At 30.5% G+C, this 20,911-nt stretch overlaps 3 protein-coding genes across 4 annotated transcripts in view; 1 reads left to right on the top strand and 2 right to left on the bottom strand.

Moving 5' to 3' along the window:
* The window catches only part of LOC107074577 (rap guanine nucleotide exchange factor 2), a 146,352-nt gene extending 135,880 nt beyond the window's left edge, over positions 1–10,472 (bottom strand). For both annotated transcript variants that reach the window (XM_015336121.2, XM_015336120.2), the window contains exon 1: positions 10,277–10,472. The gene's annotated coding sequence lies outside the window, so the exon portion shown is untranslated. The remainder of the gene's footprint in view (positions 1–10,276) is intronic.
* Positions 10,473–11,180: 708 nt separating this feature from the next.
* On the bottom strand, positions 11,181–13,730 carry Usp39 (ubiquitin specific protease 39). Its single transcript, XM_015336336.2, has 9 exons — positions 13,391–13,730; positions 12,968–13,237; positions 12,719–12,894; positions 12,402–12,627; positions 12,030–12,316; positions 11,825–11,953; positions 11,658–11,719; positions 11,355–11,577; positions 11,181–11,279 (listed from the first exon to the last, which is right to left on the bottom strand). Exons 1-9 carry the CDS (start codon positions 13,494–13,496, stop codon positions 11,226–11,228), a joined length of 1,533 nt encoding a protein of 510 aa, XP_015191822.1. The 5' UTR covers positions 13,497–13,730; the 3' UTR covers positions 11,181–11,225.
* A 296-nt stretch (positions 13,731–14,026) lies between these two features.
* Positions 14,027–18,647, top strand: LOC107074676 (uncharacterized). Its single transcript, XM_015336335.2, has 4 exons — positions 14,027–14,584; positions 14,929–15,375; positions 15,485–15,736; positions 15,806–18,647. Exons 1-4 carry the CDS (start codon positions 14,444–14,446, stop codon positions 17,273–17,275), a joined length of 2,310 nt encoding a protein of 769 aa, XP_015191821.1. The 5' UTR covers positions 14,027–14,443; the 3' UTR covers positions 17,276–18,647.
* Positions 18,648–20,911: the final 2,264 nt, after the last annotated feature.

Below are 20,911 nucleotides of genomic sequence, written 5' to 3'. Positions count from 1 at the left end.
AAGCCGTTATACTTGAGAACGAATATATCTTTGCATAGTATCTACCATAGTATTAGAAAATGATATTGTATAATATAAAGTAGAACGAGATAGAAAAAGAGATACGCTTTAATATCGGTCAGTAAGAGGATTCTCGTTAAGTTCATTGAAATTGGCTTTAAAGAAGCCTTTACCGTATAATCTATCCAAAGAGTTTAGGGAATAATGGAAACCTTGCTTATCTTGTTAATCGAATAAAATAAAGGTCAAGTTTTCTTTTCTGTTGCTTATTCGATCGGAACGTATAATTAACAAATTTAAGAATTACTATTTTTACGTAAAAAAAACTAACTTTTGTAACTGTTCTCTCTTTCTCTCTCTCTCTCTTTCTCTCTGTGGATACGTTTGTTTTTCTAAACAATGAAAAATGCTTACACAACGATGCACACAAATTAACGTTCCATTCATCGAACGCTCTTTTGTTTTTATTTCTCTTTTTATTCCGAAAATATTTCGTACGATCAGAATTAAATGGAAGAGGGTGGGGTGAGGGTAGGGGGTAGATTGAATGTTGTACAAACCAAAAAACACAGTTAACGATTTGCAATGAAAACGTGACGAAAGTGAAAGTATACGCTTACAATTAGTTAATTTTCTTGACAAAAATGTGTGTTGTTTCATGAAAGCATGTATGTCGGATCTCATTCAGTTAAACTCGTGACTTTATTATCGTGTTTCTAAAAGATCTTCGCGTTTCATTGGTCGAGAGACGGCAATCGAAGAACGGCGCGTTCGAGAAATGGCATATAACGGGGCAAAAGTGCATTCGTAGAACAGACAGCGCACGAACGAGTTGCACGCAGCCGAGTTGGACGCCTTTCCGTTAAACATTATTATCCTCAACACCTGTCTTAACGTGCGCTTCCCTTCTTCTTCTTCTGCTGCTTTTACCTTCTTTATCCACCGTATTATCTCAAAGCGCATCCATTCTTCTTTCGAAGGGGGAGAACACCTTATTCGACCAACCCTGACCAACTGTGTTACACCTGCACCTTCATTGGACTCATTTTCCCTCCCTTCAAAAACGACCGTTGCCCTTTCAACGTCTAATAAATATCCTAAACTTTTCCCCTCCTGGATTAAATCAAAGAATATGTGGGTTGTTATAAAAAATAAAAAAATAAAAAAAGAAGAAATAAACTTTCATTTCTATACAACTTTTATCTTCTTTTAGACTTTAACTCTATTTTTTATTTAGATTCTGGTAAGAATTTCTCTAGAAAATATTCTCAACACGCGAACAGATTTATATGTATAAAACTTGTTATATATATATACTAAAACTTTTTTACTCGGTATAATGTATCCTACATACTATATAAATATTGAACGGATTTTTTTTAACACCCTGTATACAACTCGTGTCTAATAACCATTTTAATATAAGTAAATTACAGTAAAGTATTAAAATAATTGTTAATTAATCGAAATGAATGTGTTGTTACCTCAAAACACCAAGTATACGATCAGAGTACAGTCCTCTTCGAAATACACCTTCAGACTGACACAAAGTCCTTTATGAAAAATCTTTTACTAAATATTGTTTATATGACTTTTCGAACGTTTCGCATGTGTGCAACGGTAATAATATTCCTACCAAAGGAATAATAAAATAACTTCTTAATATTTCTAATAAAACCTAGAGTTTATCTCTTTTGGATAGGAGAGGAAAGTTTAGAGAGAATGGGTGGGGTGAAGGGCAGTGGGTGATAAGGGGATAAGAGACTATTTTAAAATTAACTACAATAAAGGACAACGTGCCAGTATGAATTTTAACTTCGAAGAAAACGGTACTCCGCGATCATATATTTCGGTTTTTTTTTTTATAACAATAGACATTTCTTTTGATTAATTAACATTTTTTAATACTCTAATGCACTTTACTTATATTAGAATAGTTATTAGACATGAGTTATATATGCAAAAAGATTAATCATCGATCGCTCGACCTTTTTAATAAAAATCCATCATGAATCACACGAATTATACGAGATGCAAAGAGAAATTGGCATCGTTAAAACGACAGAGATTTTTTAAATAATGAAAAATCTACAATGGATCTTTCCAAACTCTTTAACAATTAATTATGAGAGAAAACCCTGAAAACACACGGATAAGGTGAATCTGTATAATCAGGTCATTTGATTGAATATACGAAGACAAAGAGGTTGCGATCATGAAAAAGCATTCTCAATTTTTTTCCATAGAACAAAAACAATGATCGTAATAATTTTTCAAAGATTTTACGTAATTTGATAAAAAATTCTATAAACGAAAGGCCATTATTTTTCCATCGACTATAAATTATTTATCGATATTGAATTTTTATTTAATTAAATGTTAAATTATTTTATATATATATATATATTCTCGTGTACATATGTTTAAATAAAAAAATATATCGTAAATGATTTTTTTTATAAAAATTCATGAAAATACGACCACAAAAATCGATTTGTTTCCTGTATACTATTTTAGTAACCACGACACGATACCGATATAAGTGTATGTTAATTTTGAGCTCGTAAATCCTTTTGAATATACGTTTCTAACTGTCTCTGCATTATGCATGCAGGTAATACATAAATACGCATAGAATTAAGAAAAAGCACGAAAAGAAGAGTGTGCCGCGCTTCGATGAACTAATCGGATTCAACTGAAATGACTTTTACCTTCTTTTCACGACAAACTATCCTCGATTTTCCTCTAATGTGATTCACTTAACTAACTAAGGCATAAACTGGTATTCAGTAATAGCTGAATATAAATCTATGAAGTAAAGAAAAATGACGCGTTATATAGAGTGCATTCTTCCGCTCGTTGAAGTAATTAACAGCATTAAGTACCTATTTAAAATCATCATTCTCTCTTAGTTAATCCTCTTGGCTTTTAACAAATACTTTTTATCGATCCTCGGCTAAACTCTTAATGAATTTTAACCATCAAACTTTAATACTTGTTTATCTACTTTATTTTAATAATTCAGCTTGAAGTTCTATATTACTCTTTTTAAAATGTTAACTACAAAACAATCTAATTATTTCTACAAAAAAATATTATAAAATAGGAAACATTTTGTATATAATATTTTCGTATAATAATCCAACAAACTTTTAATTATTATATCGATTGAAAACTAATTTTTTTTTTATTACTTACTAACAAATATTTTTTATCTTTCCCAAGAGAAGAAAAATCATTTGGTATAGAATTGTAGGAAAGTTAAGAAAGTATTTAAGCTCACAGTGATTAGAACACGTATTAGGCTGGGGGGTTCCCGTTCTCTTACATTCGCGAACACTCAGACTTTTCTTTCCTAATCCTCGGATGAGGATTTCACGCGAAGGGCCTAGCAATCTCGAGCATTTCTTCTCCGTGAAAAAGAGAGAAAGAGAGAGAGGAAGTGCTCGTTGCCGGTCCTACGGACGTTGCACCGTTTTATCGATCGTTCAAGCATAAAGTCTCCGGAGAGATCGAGTCTCGGTTCTTCGTCTCGGTTCTTCGTCTCGGTTCTTCGTCTCGCACATGTCGTCTTCTTATGCTTTTTCTTAACGATCGTAAAATACAAAAAATTAAAAAATAAATAAAAAAAAAAACTAAATAGACCAAACCTATACGTATTTCCAATTATCGAACATAATTTTTATTTCAACGAATTTTACCTAATCTAAGATGAAACTTTCTAATATTATTACCTAAAATATCATCATTATTCTTTAAATATTTAATATTTTAATCGATTCTCTTAAAAAAATATACTACTAGAAATTAATTTGAAAGAAATGAACGAAATTAAACAAAAATATATACCGAATATGAAAATTTTAACTGAAAAATATTAAAGTGAAATATAATTATCTAATATTCTTAATTACTTTGATAGAATGTTGACTAGTTTTTTAATTAACAACGTGGACTATATATAGTCGATACGAAGAACGAATGAACGAACCAACGAACGAACGAACCTCTCGACAAATTTCAAGGGGATGTTGACCTCCCCCCATAGACATTTCCTTCCCCTCTTTATTCCTTCCTTCCTTATAAGAGATCGTAAGCACGCACGTTGTTGGGAGAATAGTGCTCGAATAGGAGGAATTGAGTGGCAACGGCAATCGATCTAATCGTCGTTGTTTGCACGAGGTAAGTCAACGGTGTTTCTATTCCGGTGAGCGAGTGGGCGATCCATATGCAGAGACTGCAAAAGCATAAACCATACATGGACGCGTACTCGAGAGAATACTACGCCATCAACAGTAACAGCAACAGTAACAGAAGTGGATTCGAAAAAAGTCGACATGGCGACGAAACGCCCTTGCGATTATTTCTTTTTCTCTCTTTCTCTTTCTGAATTTCTCTTATTCTGTCTTTCGTTCTCTCTTTCAGTTTTGTTGTTTTCGTCTACGGACCGACGAATCGCGAACGAGAGGAACGCCAGACAGCATTGTCACTCTTTTTACTCTTCTCTTACTCTACATCATGTCACCCTTTCTCTTTTACTCTTTCGTAGTAGGTACATTACGTAAATGAGGATAGCCCTTGGCTATTGTATTCGATCCACGCTACTCACGGCTCAACCCGCTTCTGATCAACGCCCTGAGAAAGCGTTTCTTTTTCTCTAACTCTTCTCTTCTTTTCTTTTCTACTCTTATTTCTTTCTCTTTCTTTGAAAGTACACGCGGAGGACGACGTTCTTTGCGCTTGACTCGTCGTAAACTGTAGGTTTTGTCTAAATGTTCCATTCGAAAAACAAACAAACACTAGTTTGTGTATGTAAGGGTATTTACGCGTATCCATTTACGCGACTTTATGCCATGTAAACTCGGTAATTAAACAAATCGTGCTTTTAATTATTCCATGACTACAAAAATTCTTAGAAATGTGCAAATAATCACCCACGTTCTTTCTCTCTCTCTCTCTCTTATTTTTTTGACTCGAAGGAAAACAAAAATCTACCAACAACCAGTTGCGATTCAGACAACGATTCTTGGTTAAACCAAGTTGTCTTACGACCACATTGAATCATTGCAAATGTTGTGAGGGTGAGAGATGAGAAAAAGGGGTAAACTAACTTTAATGAATATTCGACTTGGTCGTCGACCAAAAAGACGTCGTTGACGTCGACGTAAACGTCAATGTTCATTCTCACACGGTCGTAACATTTCATTGAAATGATGCGTTCTAGTTTCAGAAACAAGGTACACCGTCATAGTTCGTTCTACTTCGAAGACTCTTTTGGGTCGGCCACAAGAAAAGATGTTTGCGATGTGGAACGAGAAACGAGTGTAGGTAAATCTAAAGTATTTTCAGTAAACGTGAACATAACTAACGTCGTTCTATGTCTCGTTTAAAAGCCAACGGATTAATTTTAAGTTCCGTTTGAACTAATATGTACATAAAATTTAGTGATTGGTATATAAACAAGAATTTACACTTACCATTAGTAATAATAACTTGATTTACGAATAATAATAACGTGCAAATCATTGTAATCATAAAAGAAAATGATTTATAACGTTATTCTCTCTTACACAAATAATAAGAGGAATGAAGAAATGCTAAATCACGAGAACGTGTTTTTGCGAAATTCATTCTCATAAAAAAAAAATAAAAGAAAAAAAGGTTAATAATAGCGACATAACGTAATATGTCCCTTGCCCCAGAAAAATGTTTAACCGTGAATAACTAACCTTTTCACGAAGATGCCGCATTTCCAATTTGCATAGGTTCCGATATCATGCTGCTGTAAGTGTAGTAAAGAGATGAAACGGCAGGGAATCAACGACTAATCATTCCAGTCCACTACCTACCTACCGACCGATTTAACCGGATTCGGTAATACGTTACACCACAGGTCGCGTCAGTCGATGCTCATGTTCGCATTATATACATAGATCTACATAAGTATATATGTAAATATGTATATGTGTGTAGAAATACATTAAATGGACTCGAACGAATGCATGCATACATATATAGATTTTACGTTGCGACAGCTGGACACCTGCCTCGTACTCGAGAAGGCGTTTCAACCTACTCTAGCTAGTCTAGTCTCATCCCACCGTGGTGTCTTTTTCTTTCTTTCTCCCTCCTTCGATCTCTCTCTCTCTCTCTCTCTCTCTCTCTCTCTCACTTTTTCTTTTTCTTACTCCTTTCTTGCCCCTTCGCTACCTTATTCAACTTCACCTTATGTCACGCTATACTACACGCTATACTACGCGCGAGTGCACGAAAGTAAAGGACAACTTTCTCCCAGCTCGGTAGATTCGTTTTACTCCTACCTCGTCCTACGATCGATCGGTTCGAGAAAGAAAACCATTCGCATCCGCTTATAATAAACTTAAAAACGAAATACACATACATACATACTTTTTCGAGATTTTCATTCTTAAGATAAAAAATCGTATCCTTTTCTTTCACAGCTGATCAAATTTAAAACTCGACGTTTCGATTTCGTTCATTGTGATACAACTTGCCGTTATATTGTTCGATTGTTCTGAAATCTTTATTTACCTCAACGTAGTTCGTTCAGCCCGACACCATATTGTGTATATGGTGTTGAATGAAACGAGTGGAATATTCATTTGTATTATTGATAAGATAAAAAGCGATTGATACGCTTGAACGGAGCTGACCAATTTCCGTTAAACGAACTCACTTCGAGAATATTTCCTCTACATAAGTTATAAAATCTAATTTATAAAGATACCTTCAAGGACGCATCCATCTACGTGATTACATTATAATTATATTACCTAGAAATAAACAGAGATAAGCAATCTTTATATTTATGCACATACATCTAGATAGGTGAATAAATATAATCGATACAAAAAAAAACATTAAAATTAATGTATAATACTATTTCCTAGAACCTCTAAACAAAGAAATGAAACTTACAATAAAGAAATGATTTGTAACTAACAATAAGTATGATCATAATGATGAGGACAACGTAAACGACTAGATTCATATCAAAGTCCAATGATCTACATATAAGCCGGTTGTTACGAAAGTAGTTTAATGTAAGCCATTCTACTAGATACTAAAAAGCGTGTTTTATTAAACGGTATTTAAAAAGAAATATTTTAATTGGATAAAATGGAATTATATTATATTTTACGTAAATAAATGTACCTAATTATTCCTACTGTTAGTCGTTATAACAAAAAAAAAATATAAATATCAAAATATGTTGGAGAACGAAAAATATACGAGTTAAAATTATTTAATTACGTTAAAGAATGATTATAATTATTTCTTGAGAATAAATGTATCCACTTAGTTCTTGTTCATAACTCGTTATAAAAAAAGAAAAAAGAAAACAAAAACAGAAAAGAAAAAAGATAATTCAAACGTCAAAATATCTTAAAACGAGATATGTACGACTTAGATCATTTTCATAATCACCGGTTCATATGTCTCGTATTAGTTATGAATCAAATCGGTAATTCATCCGGTCGATCGATCATCAACGAACTCTCATGTATCCCTCCTCTGTCCTTCACCTCTTCTTCCTGGTTGGAGAGTTCGCGGAAACTGGTTTAACACGATGCTGCGATCTCGCGAGAAGAAGATACTAGGAATCCGAAACTCGTGGCTTCCTCGAGAGAGTCAACGTACCTGGCCCCCTTCGCTCCGGGCCGTAGCCTTTTAACGACGACCGACGGCGACGTTCCACCTCGATCTCCTCTTCATCCTCCTTCTTTTCCTCCTCATCCTCTTGCTTTAACTTCTTCTTTTTCTGCACCTCCAACCCCCCTTCTCTTCTTTCATCGTCATCTTCTTACGTCGCAATCGGGCGCTTTTTTTCAAGCCTCGCACACGAAACAGGTATTTTCAGCGTACCCAAAGAAAGAGAGTGAGTGAGAGAGAAAAAAAGAGTCAAACGTATTTGTAAATGGCGGCGAAAATGGAAGCAAGACTATAAAAGTAACGAGATTGTACTATCAACGAGAGTAAAGAACACCAAGAGCGAAAGGAACACGTTTCCTACTCTTCTTCCAAACGTATCTTCTTTTGTCGTTGAAAAATAATATCACTTGAAGATTCTTATATCGTGTATATATACTACGTGGAGCAAAAGTTCCTAGGTACTTTGACAAAATTTAATTACTTTTCCTCTCGATACTTTTATTCGAAGTTTATTCTTTTTTTTACAAATCGTCAACTATTTTCTACTCTATATTACCAGTTTTGATTCATAAATCAATCTAACACGAGTATAAGGGAAAATATAATTAATTTATTAAATCATTCAGAAACTTTTGTCTCACCTTGTATATTAATTTTGTTTGAATATCTGAGAAATTAATATCGCGACTTTATTATTTCTTTTGTTCTTTCCGTTAGACGAATCGTGATTACGTTGTAATTTTTTTCTGGAAAATATTATAATTTGATCTCATTTCATTGGTAAATCAACAAAATTTGTTTCTTTAAACGAATTCGTGTATAATTGTTAAATTAAAATTCTATAATAGGATAGTTGAATTAGGAGATTATAAATGAATGTTAATTTATCGAAACGTTTGGAGAAAGGTATCGATCTCGTTAGGATAACTGTTTAACTTCCCAATGAGAAGTTACAGTGCGATTACTATACTTGTTTGGTATATCTATGAACCCATATTGGGATACGATCGCCAAAGTCGATCTCGATTTTTCACCGTTACGTTTCACATACGGGGATGAAATAACGATTAACAACTACGAAAGAATGCAATACTAGTTGTATAACATGACTCTCGTTCGAAGTTTCCTGTTCGATCTGAAAAAGGACAAGATTTGTCGAAGATTCGTAATTCTTTTTATCATTGTCACACTGCATAACTCTTTAGAAAACCTTATATTCCAAGAATAACTAAACGTTTTACAAACCTAAAAAAACATAAAAGCAAGCCACGAACAATTTCAGAAAAGATTATTATTGTATTGTATGATACGTATTTAAAAAGAACAAAATAAGGACACGACTATCATGAAAATTATGCTAATAATAGATAAAAATTATTCAAATGATAATAAATGATGAGTATGATCACGAAATAGATTTTCTTCGGTTAACCTTTATGTTGCGATCAAATAAAATGCAAAATGTAATTTTAATATAAACATCTATCAAATCTACCAATTCCTAAATAAACAAATAATATATTGTACAAATATTCGATATTTTTATACGTCAAACTTTTTATTATAATATAAATTACCAACGCGGTTCGTGATGCATATGTAATTTAAAAATATCCTTCCTCTCGTATATAAAGTTATCCAAAAGTTACTTTACTGAACTGGAAAATTTGATTTGATGGATATTTGAAGTGACGGCATCGTAAGCGAATATCTTTTTAACAAGACTGTAACTAAAAATTTATATCTTGAAATGAAAAACAAAATATCGTAATTTTATGTTTTCTCGGTAAAGTTAGAACATGCGTTGTATGTATTTTAAAAACAAATTATTACTCGTTCAATATACTTCACATCAAGATAATTATAATAAATTCAGCATAACAAATGATAACAAAATTCGAATAAAAATTATCGTTGACATTTATTCCAACGATTTATGAATTATTATTAATTGTTTTCGTGCATATAAATTAAAACGTAGACGCGATAAATCTTTTCTCGCGAATAAATTATCGATCATTAAAGATTATTAGCGCAATAAGATTCACGCTATGATTTGCTGAGAACTAAAGCGAAATCGAACGTAGATCTTATCGACAAGCTAAATAAAGATGGTCGTTTATAAAAAGGTAGTTGTATGAGAGGCCATACGCACATGAACCGTTACCACCAACCAACCGGACGACGGCCGGCAATTTCCGAACGTTTTGTACGTTCGAAAATCGAACAACGTTTTACACTTGATTTCTCATAAAATCTTCTCGTTTAAAATAATAAATAAACATTACGCCTCACTATCGATCATTTTAAATTAATCTCAAAAAGTCAGATGATCTATAATAACGATCACTCAACTTTCCAACGTTAACATATTACTTTCAAGTTTCTAAAACCTTCAAATTTTGATCCTAAATTCTCGAGATTTATCTTCGATAATTTATCAACACAACAGCGATATTATTTTCAAAAATAAAAATAAAAACTATCTCGACAGTTTAGTTTTCGCGAGAGGAAGGACAACGCAAGTTCGTACACCTGCGCACGTCTAATCCTTGAATTTTTAAAGTGTACACGGGATAAGAATCATAATCGGCTTACTCACCGTTCAAACGAACATCCTTCCTCTATCGGTTGATAATATCCACGTGCTGAAACACTGAACACAGTTATATACACTACAAACCGCGTGCACTAACGAAAAGAGAGAGAAAGAAGAAACACACACGCGCACTTCACAACGAATTGAAGCGAGCACCGCGGGAAGAAGCGATCATTCGATTAAAACTCGTCAAACAACGTTATTGTAATTTTAAAAACACTATTAAAAACCCGTATAGAAAGAGGAGGAGGTTACGATGAAAGATATAAAAAAAAATTCTCGTACGGAAGTTAAAAAACCGCGCTTTCACGAAGAAAAACACTGATCTCCGATCGCTTCGTATGGCCGGCTGTGGCTCGACTCGTTTTCCCTTCGGTGTGACGCCTCGATCCTTGCCGAGTAACCCCCACTCCCCTCTGATACCTGGTTCCACTCACTCTCTCTCTCTCCCTCTTTTCCTATCTCCTACCCTTCTCCTACTAACTTCTACTTCCAGTTTACGCTTCCGATTCGTTCGGTCATTTTCGGATCTCTTCGGATCGAGCTCGGTATCGCGCCGAGACAAAACGCGCGGCTATCTTCTGATTCGTCGTTTCTAAGAACACTCGTACGGGAATAAATATTTTTGTTTTTTTACGGTCAAACGAATTCCTCTCGCAAATATTTTAGATTTTTTAAGTAAGTTGAGAAAGATAAATGATGGATATTTAGAACGGAAAAGTAAATCATCTCTAAAGTACATTAGATTACTTCGATCGAATCTTCTTATTGATTAATTTTGAAAAATATTTTTCATCATCCACGTGATCACGATTTTTATTGGTTTACAATACCGACCAATCGAGATGTAGCGCTTATTATAAATTCCATAAAATGAAATTTGGGTACCAAAAATAAGATAAAAGCATAAAGAAAATGAAAATATTTATTGACTTTATATTAAATAGTTCTCTTATTTTTTACTATCACCATTTTCAACATTAGCGTCTTTTCTTAATTCATATATCTAAAAGAAATTAAAATATAATTATAGTTATTTATTAATAAGAAGAATAACTTAATAATTTTAGATCGTACGTACTTGTATATAAGCTTCGGTCAACGTTATCATTTGTGGTAATATTTGAGTTACATGTAAATCTTGTAACTCATACCATTGTCCAGTAGCTCTATGTAAAATATGAACTCTATATGTTCCTTGTCCTGGTTCACCATCGTGTACTATATTAGCTACAAGATCGTATGTTGTATAAGGATGTCTGCTCTTAACTTCTGGAGTTAAAATGTCACCGAAATCTACATTTCTATCAAAAATATTTATAGTTTAACATACCACTATAAAGATATTATATACAAATTTTCTTAAAAAATAGAATCAACTTACTTAACTGGAAAATTGACTATAGTTGGATTTTTTTCAACAAAGAATGTATTCCTTGTAAACCTCTGTAAATAATGCATATAATTCATTACATTCTTTCTAAATTTAATATATATTCACATATATTATATTTTTTTGTAAATAATTATCACTATTTAATATATACTAACTTTTATATACAGAATTAAATATGGTGGAAGTTCTGTAATTTCAAATCTTTTCATAAAGTTTTCTTTGTATGTTTTATATTCTTTCTCAGCCACAGCGTTAAATTTATTTAACAACGTATACAAATTAACCTAAATGAAAGATAAAATGAACTGTTTAAATGCACTTGATAAATTCGTGAACATAAATAATTAGATTAATACATACTTGTGGAATAATATTTTCAGTAAATTGATCTTTGAAAAGAGGCGGTGGTGGTAAATCGCAGGTTAAATAAAGAAATGGACTTTGTGTTACGGTTTCTCCGTATTCAACTGTATGTAATAATTCACTTCTTTGGCTTTCTTCTAATTCAAGCGGAGGTATTTTTCTGGTATATATTCTCATATGTCCCAAAAACGTTTTGTAAACGATACTAGAATCACGTTTTTTTGTACCATTTAACGCTAAGTGCAAAGCATTCAAAAACCAAGATAGAAAGTCCACAGGATCTCCTAAATATTTTATTCGTATTAAAAAATTGTATATTTATACATTGTTTGAAGAGATTATGTATTCGTTATTTAGTTCTTTACTTACCTTGCTCAGTAAATTGAAATCTTTTTTTACTCCATAATACCACAGCCTGTAACATTTCATGAGGACTCACGTGTGCCTTAAAATTGCGCGGATTCCATAGTTTTCTCATCAATTCACCAAATCTTTGAACTAAAAGATATGAAGAATCTCCAGGTGGCCTTTTCACATGAGCGTAATTAGTCTCTCTCAAAAAGAAATCCCTCAGTGGAGTAACATGAGATAGTGCCTAAAAAAATGTTTAATTATGAACAATAACTTCTGTTCCTACCATAATTATAAATCATAAATATAAAACAACCTTTTTTAAAATTACTTACTTGTAAAATAACATTGCAGTAATCGTTCGCTTTGATGTTATTCATGCCAACTATACCTGGCGAATACATTGATCCATCTATAGCTCTAGACAACTTGTCGCTTTTATCTAATAAAGCGATTTGTGCTTTATCAAATGTTGGATTTAACACATATTTGATGTCATCTAAAGATGAATCTAAAAAAGTAATAGCGTACTCTTATTAGAAGTTAATAGATCTAAACAAATGTCATAGAGCATTAATACTAACCTACTATTTCATAATTATCAGGTAAACAATAAAATTTCAACGTATGCAAATTTAAAAATACATGATGACTTTCTGCCACACTATGAGTATATGCATGTGTATTGGTTCCTCTGCCTTGAAAATATTTTCCACATACTAAGCAGGCATACACGTTGATACGTGACAATGAAACAGAACATAATTTCTCAAAATCAAAATCTAAAAATTGACGATTAATCGTATCTAGATAAGGACACAAACGTGGTGCTTCAATTCTAGTCACTTTAACATCTGAAATAAAAAAAAATAATATGATTTATAGTAAATAATATAGTTTCTTAACCTCACAAAACATAAACAAACAACTTTGCCATTGACATTTCCTACATCTCGTACTTAATAATTCTTAGTAAAATAAACGAATTCAAAGTATACTAAACTCACTTTCATTATTAAATCGCGTATCATTACTATCAAATTTACGTTTATTTCGATTGATTTGTTGGCTAGACGCCATTTTTACTGTCTGTTGAGCTATGTGATAAACCATTAACCTCCAATACTAGTCAAACTAAAACGTATGTTATTTCTCATAAATGTATTTACATTTATTTAAAATCAATGTAGATAATTGAAAACAATAATTCTAAATGTAATACTAATAAAATAAGATTAACTTATTTCATTGATATAATTTCAATAATTTTCTCTGAACGAGGTAACGTCTTATAAAATCATATTTATACGATTCTTGGTTTAATAAAAAAATGTTCTCAATTAAATAAATATATTGTATAAAAATTAAAATAAATACATATATATATATATACACATATAAATTAACAATAATGGAGTAATATAAATAAACAACAAACTAAATATATTCTTATCGACTGAGCAAAAAAGTTCCCAGGAAAGATAAGAAACGAAAATAAAGTTTAATATAAAGTTTGAATTAGATTACGAAACAAGAAGCGAAAGAAATAAAAATTAGAATAAAACAAATCTGAAAAGTAAAGTATCATACTCATTTACGTTTCTCGAATATATGTATGATTGTAGCAAAGTTGAAATTGGCGCCATCTGGAGGAGATGATTAATTCTTTTTGAGTGAAGAAAAACTAATAGGGGAGCTAATCCCCCGCTCTCTCGTACGTCTCTTAGCCGATTACGAGAGAGTGTCCGAATGTAGTGGAATACCGTTTAACAAACGTATCTTGAAGAATAAAATGCTTCCTCGTAAGAAAAGTTTTTAATAAACATTTTATTCGTTAAAATGATTTGGAAAAGAGAGGAAATCGTTCGATCGTGATGCGCGTTGTCGCGGTCTTGCCGAATCTTCGGAAGAAATTGCCTCGTATCGAGTGCTTTTCCAAGGAGATATTACTTTGATCTAAAGTTTTAATATTTCAATCTGTTACTCTTATTCTTACTTCTCGAATGAATTTATTTTTCTCGATAAACAGAAAATTTGTTTAAAAATATTCTGCATCGATAATGGCTATCGTTGAAGAATTCGATTATCTTTGTCGCTTGTGCGCGACCAAGACTGGAATTCTCATGGGATTACCAATCTTCGAGGCTGGCAATCAGATGCGTAACATCCATAAAAAAATCGCAGCCTGCCTTCCCGTCCAAGTAAGGTCTTCCAATATAATTTCTAGATTAATTTACTTATTCCTTCCTTATATTCTTCTATTTTAATTATAGAGGAATCTACAACTATACATGATATATAATTATACATGATTGATACCCTATGAGATTACATTCAGTATTTTAGCTTTATTATTTTTTTTCAACATCTTTTCTTTTCTTCTGTTAAATTCAATCTATGATGATATATCATAATATATTTATTATTATATTAAAAAAGAAATAAAATTTTATACTTACTATTAGATTCATCAAAGTAATCATTTTGATATTTGTACTTAAATCTTATATTTAATTTTACATTATTTTTTGGATTTTTCTTACAGGTTTCAATGACAGATCAGCTTCCTAAAGTAGTATGCGAAGAATGCGCATATAAATTAGATCAGTTGTTTGATTTCCGTGAAAAATGTTTACATACAGAAGGTATGTTTATGGAAATGTTAAAAGAAATTAACAAAGATGAAACAGTGCGTATATCGGAACATAGTTTAGAAGAGGTTGCTGAAATGAATATAAATAGAATTCAAAGGAATATTGATAGAATACAAAGTGATATTGAAGAAGTCCAAAATCATGGTAGCATAGTTTCTCATGAATCAGGGGTAACTGCTATACATACTATGCAAGTTATGGATGAAATGGATTTAGCTGGCGACGAACAAGTTGTTACACAAGAAGATATTGGTCAGCAAGATCATGATATGGAGGTTACTGACATTGACTGTTTAGATGGTGAAACTGTCAGAATGGTCGATGAACATATAAGAGAAGTAATTTTTATTTTATCATCGTTTGAAAAAAATGAATAAAAGAAAAAAGCAAAATTTTATGCATATTTACTATACTTTAATCTTCTACAATATTTCTGATTATTTTCAGGTTTCAAATCATCAAATAGCTATGCATTTGGAAGGAGATATGACCGTAGTAGGAAATTTAACTGTAGATGGACATTTAAGTCAACTTGGTATAAATTATGTAACTTCCATAAATCCAGAAACTGAAACTAGGGGACAATTAGTGCATTATTGTGAAGATGTGAAATATGAATCAGTGCCTATAAAGCAAGAATATCAAAGCTTACAAGAGGGATTAAATTCTGAAGATCCTACACATGTATTAGAAAGCAATGTAAGACACATATGATTTTTTTAAAATGAATTAACAAGAAATAGAAATAAATATCTTATTTTTTTAAAGGTACCCACCGATGGGTTTCATTCCTCTCAACCAGAAACAGAAAGTGAGATAGAGGAAACAACTGTTAGTGAAAATGAAGTTTGTAGAAATATGGATGTAAGTCATTCAAATGTTTTGCCCTCTACCAGTCAATCTAATACTGAAAATACGGAAGTTATTGTTGAGTATACTAAAGAAACTAAAAATACTTTATTAAAATCTATATTAAGTAATCCAACCATCGATGAGACTAATACTCATTGGTATGTGTGTCCTTTCTGTAATGAAGCTGCAATGGAAGTAAGTGATTTTGCATCACATTTTGGACAACATTTTTGTTCATGCTCCTGTGGTTTGTATTTTACAAGTGTAGAAGTATTAAATATTCACAAAGAACAGTGTGACTCGTATAAAATAAAGGAAGAAAATAAGGAAATCAAGGTAATAGAATCAGAATTAGTTCCATCACAAAGCAATGATAATGTGGATATCCAAAAGAAACCATCCACTTTAAGACAAAAATGGACACCCAAAATTTGTGCTCAGTGTGGTAAACAATACAGAACCAATTATAAATTACAAGAGCATATGCGCAAACATACAGGAGAAAAGCCTTTTCAATGTCTGATTTGTGAAAAAGCATTTCGTAGCAAGATAGGTCTTGCACAACATACGGCAACACATACCGGTCAGTTCGATTACACTTGTTCTACTTGTGGCAAAGGATTCCAGTGTAAAAGTTATCTAATTGTCCATCAAAGAGTTCATTCGGACTTAAAACCTTATCCTTGTAGTACTTGTGGACAAAATTTTAAAACTAAACAATCCTTATTGGATCATCAGAATAGGCATCTTGGTGTAAAGCCTTACATGTGTGAAGTTTGTGGTAGAGGTTTTATAACTAAAGGTCTTTGTAAGAGTCATCAGAAAATACATTCAGGTATGGATAATCGACAGTACCCATGCATAGTGTGTAATAAAATGTTTGTCAGCAAGAGTTATCTTAATACACATTTACGTATACATACCGGTGAGAAACCCTATCTGTGTGAAGTATGTGGGAAAGGATTTTTAACACGTGTTGATCTTAAAATTCATTCCACCATGCATACTGGTGAGAAAAGCTTTAAGTGTGAAATGTGTGCTAAAGTCTTCGCTAGAAGAGCAGCTTTACGATGTCATAGAAGATCGCATACCGGAGAAAGACCATATAGATGTGACGTTTGCGATAAAACATTTACTCAATTTAGTCCAATGGCTATTCATAAACGTTTACATACCGGTGAAAGACCATATAAATGTGATATGTGCGGCAAAGCATTCGTATCACGATCGACTATGATGTGTCACAGAAAAAAACATCATAATCCTGTTACACCTATACAAAAAGATGTTTTAGTTTCTAACGAGGATCCAGAAGTGAAACACATTATATCAACAGAAATAGTGCTTAGGGAATCACATGACGGAATCCATATTACTGCTGATTGAACAAAAACTGAAAAACAAATCTAAAATATTAATTTAAATTAACAAAAATAGGAAAAGGTAGGAAGGAAATAATTGATTTCATTTGTACTTATATAAGATATAAGATATTTGACCTGCATTTATTGTTTACTCCGTTGTAGGCTTCATGCTCTATGTCTTGGGACATGTAATATATATCATAAAAGTTTAATGCAAGAAAGATATTTTTTCAAGAATATTATTTTATAAACATTCATGTGCTTATCTATATATCTATATATAAATTCCAAGAATGCAGGTTTAATAATATCTTTCATTCATATATATATACATATATTGCAGAATTGAATAAAATTCAAATTTTAAATACTTGATGTCTATGAAGTTAACTATCTTCTATTTGCGGTCAGGTTAAAGAGAAAACATAAGTGAGTTTTTTAAGTACACGATCGCAGTAATATTTCAACGTATCTATAATAAATCCTATCCTTTTCCACATACAAAACACATACTTTCTGAAAGTGCTTTAAAAAATCTAGATGATCGTTACAGTTTTGATATATTTTACACCTTTCTATAAGATAGAATAACATAAATGAATCAAACAATGCTTATATGAATTATATATATATATTTTTTTTTTCTATAAAATGAAAAAGAAATGATTTGTCAAATAGAGAAAATTCTATTAGATAATTTGCATACGATATATAATAATTTATTATGAATTTGTAAAATAATTTATGGAATCTATTATTTTACATTTATATATGTTTGAAATGTATTTAAATGAATGAGAAGCATATAAATTAAAAATATATATTTATTCTAAAATCGATTATGATATATTGTACAAAGTAAATTATGTTTATTATTTTAATATGTTTGAAAAATAAATTTGCAGTTTTATATCTTAAATTAATGAGATTTATTTTTATGTTTTTTTTTTTTAATTTAATTATTGTCATCGCAAAGCCAGTTATCTTATTTTGCAAAATAAAATAATATTCTTGTAACTGCAAAAATAAAAAATAAAGTCATAGTATTCTAGGTAAAAGACGAAAAGATTATTTTTCTTTTGACGTTTAAAAGAAACTCTCAAAAGGTAATCGTGTTTTGTGTGCAAAAGACATTTTGACCCAAAAATAAAATTCATGTTAAGAACATTCAAAATCATGCCTTTCAATTTTATAGATAAATTATTTATGCTTTTTTTGTTTTATCTATTATCATTTCTCATTCCTATTGCAATGGCTTTCAGCACTATAAAAAGTAGCAATTGTGATATTTACTTAATAAAATAGCTGATTATATATATTTGTAAAATTATTATGATTGTATTATCATGATTAAGGAAAGCCCTTGTCTGCAAATATATGAACTTCACACTTTCTTCCGAGTGTTTTCTTTAAAAAATATTCAACCCACGTATATTTGACGAAGTTACATCATTTTCATGATATTTTTTGTTTTCAAAATATATATTTTATTCTATGACAATTTATATTTATTTTTTTAAACAAAGATAAAAGAAAGCTCAATGTGAATGCAATTTTTCTATTTAAAAAAAATGGTTTTATTTTGTGATAATAATTAATAATAATTACATAGTAGCACAAATAGCTACATGGATTTTGGATTTCACACGCAGCTATGATCTAAATTAATATTACAAATATTGTTGTAGAACACATACATATATTGGTACAATTAAATTCAAAAGTGAATTTGAACGATCTTATTATTATTGTAATGTTTACATAATCATCATATATAAATATGCATATATATGATAAAAGATTTAGTAATTGCTTGCTGCCTGTGTCATCCGCATCACCTACAATTTTGACAATGAATATTTATTTATTCTATTATTTCACATTAACTGTCTATGCAAGGCATCAATAACAATGCGTGTAATTATCACCTTATTTTATTTTTACTATATATATATAATATTTATATATGGGACCCCTGTAGTACTACTACTCACGATAGATGATTAATTTCCATTGACTTGAATAATTTATTGCTGTAAATTATGAAGCACTTACATAATACTTTGTTATTTCTATAATGATACAGCTTCATAATTACAAAATACATATAAAATTGTAAATAGCGCGGATATAAAGAAAAGAAAAAGCTTTATAGAAAATTGTAACAATGTAAAGTACAAAATATGTAGATTTTGGATAAATTTCCGAAAATTTCATTTCAATATATAGAATGTGTATCTACTATTTAATTAAATAGAGATATTGTACTTTGCAGTAATTTTTCATTTTTACATGTTATTGATTTAAAAAGCGTGCGCACAGGGGTTCTTTCTATAATCAGTTATTATATTACTATATTTTATCGATAACGTTATATATGTATATGTTACAGAGCACCAATTCTAACGTATATTTAATATTTATATATAGGGTGTCACTTAGTTAATGTAGTATAATTAACATATAAAATAGATTATTTCCAAAGATTTTCTTTTATTTGATTATTTTAAAAATTATTTAAATTTAACATTTGTGCTTGAATATTTTATATTAATATACCAAAGAAGTTTATTATAAACCTAGTTTTTATTATTTTTATTTTATATTTCTTATCTTTTAAAATAAAAGAAATATAATTTTATACAAAGACAAAATTTGAGCACAGCCACGAGATTAATCACAGAGAAATACGGAAACATATCTATCAACACCCTATATATTTTTGTCTATTTATTATATAAAACTTTAATAGATAATTAACTTATACGAGATATATTAGTAGAAATAAATTAAATAATTTACGACATAAATCATCGATATGAAATACTTAATAGAATTGAAAATCGTAAATATGAATTATTCGATGCACGCTAAATATTTACTTGTAACTATATATACTTCTAATAAGTTACACATGCGTATATTGCGCATATAATAATACATTTGAAATTTCTTCTATTGTGAATATATTGATCCCAAAAACTGACTCTTAAATGCTAAGCTTATATAGAAACTTAGCATAGTGTGTCACAGCATTTTTTTTTCTAAAGTAGACATTTTTATAACGTGTTAATTAATTTTAACAATCCACATATAAACTATAACGTTCCATATAAACTTTGATTTTGATAATAATTTAAAGAGTAATTTTTTTAAAATAAGAAAATTGAAACAAGAGACAATTAAATATATATATATATATATATTTATATTTATATATTATACTTCGACATAGTTCGCTATTCTTGATTCTATGATGCAAACACACATTATTTTAGTAATAAACAGAAACAATTTAATATTTAATATTTTTTTATTACGAAATTAGAGAATTATTTGATAACGCTTGTATATTTGCCTTTGCTACTAATTAACAAAATTCTTATTATCGTTTATTTTTTATTTTCACGCTATATATAACAAACACTGGTTTTATTATTTTATGATAGCAGAAATATAAAAAAAAATATGAAAACGATATACGTACGTGTCAAATTATAATAATATTGACGAATTCAAAATATATCGAGCTATATATTTGTATTTTTTCATCTATAAAAATTATAATCCTCAACTTAGGAAGCTGGAGAATTTATCACAGCTGAAATTAGGAAATTTGATGGTATACTCATCAATGATAGACAAAAAGCAAAATCGA

The sequence above is a fragment of the Polistes dominula genome, unplaced genomic scaffold (assembly GCF_049000335.1).
Source record: "Polistes dominula isolate Pdom_NZ unplaced genomic scaffold, Pdom_raw_medaka contig_82, whole genome shotgun sequence".
NCBI lineage: Eukaryota > Metazoa > Arthropoda > Insecta > Hymenoptera > Vespidae > Polistes > Polistes dominula.
The sequence above is the reverse complement of the archived record's forward strand: the minus strand, read 5'-3'. Positions and strand labels throughout refer to the sequence as shown.

Coding starts and splice junctions, on each gene's coding strand:
- Usp39 (XM_015336336.2), bottom strand. CDS start 13,496: ATGGTTTATCACATAGCTCAACAGACAGTAAAAATGGCGTCTAGCCAA. Junction 12,317..12,401: donor ATTTCAATTTACTGAGCAAG/GTAAGTAAAGAA, acceptor TAAAATATTTAG/GAGATCCTGTGGACTTTCTA. Junction 11,280..11,354: donor TGACCGAAGCTTATATACAA/GTACGTACGATC, acceptor AATTTCTTTTAG/ATATATGAATTAAGAAAAGA.
- LOC107074676 (XM_015336335.2), top strand. CDS start 14,444: ATGGCTATCGTTGAAGAATTCGATTATCTTTGTCGCTTGTGCGCGACC. Junction 14,585..14,928: donor CAGCCTGCCTTCCCGTCCAA/GTAAGGTCTTCC, acceptor TTTTTCTTACAG/GTTTCAATGACAGATCAGCT. Junction 15,376..15,484: donor TCGATGAACATATAAGAGAA/GTAATTTTTATT, acceptor GATTATTTTCAG/GTTTCAAATCATCAAATAGC.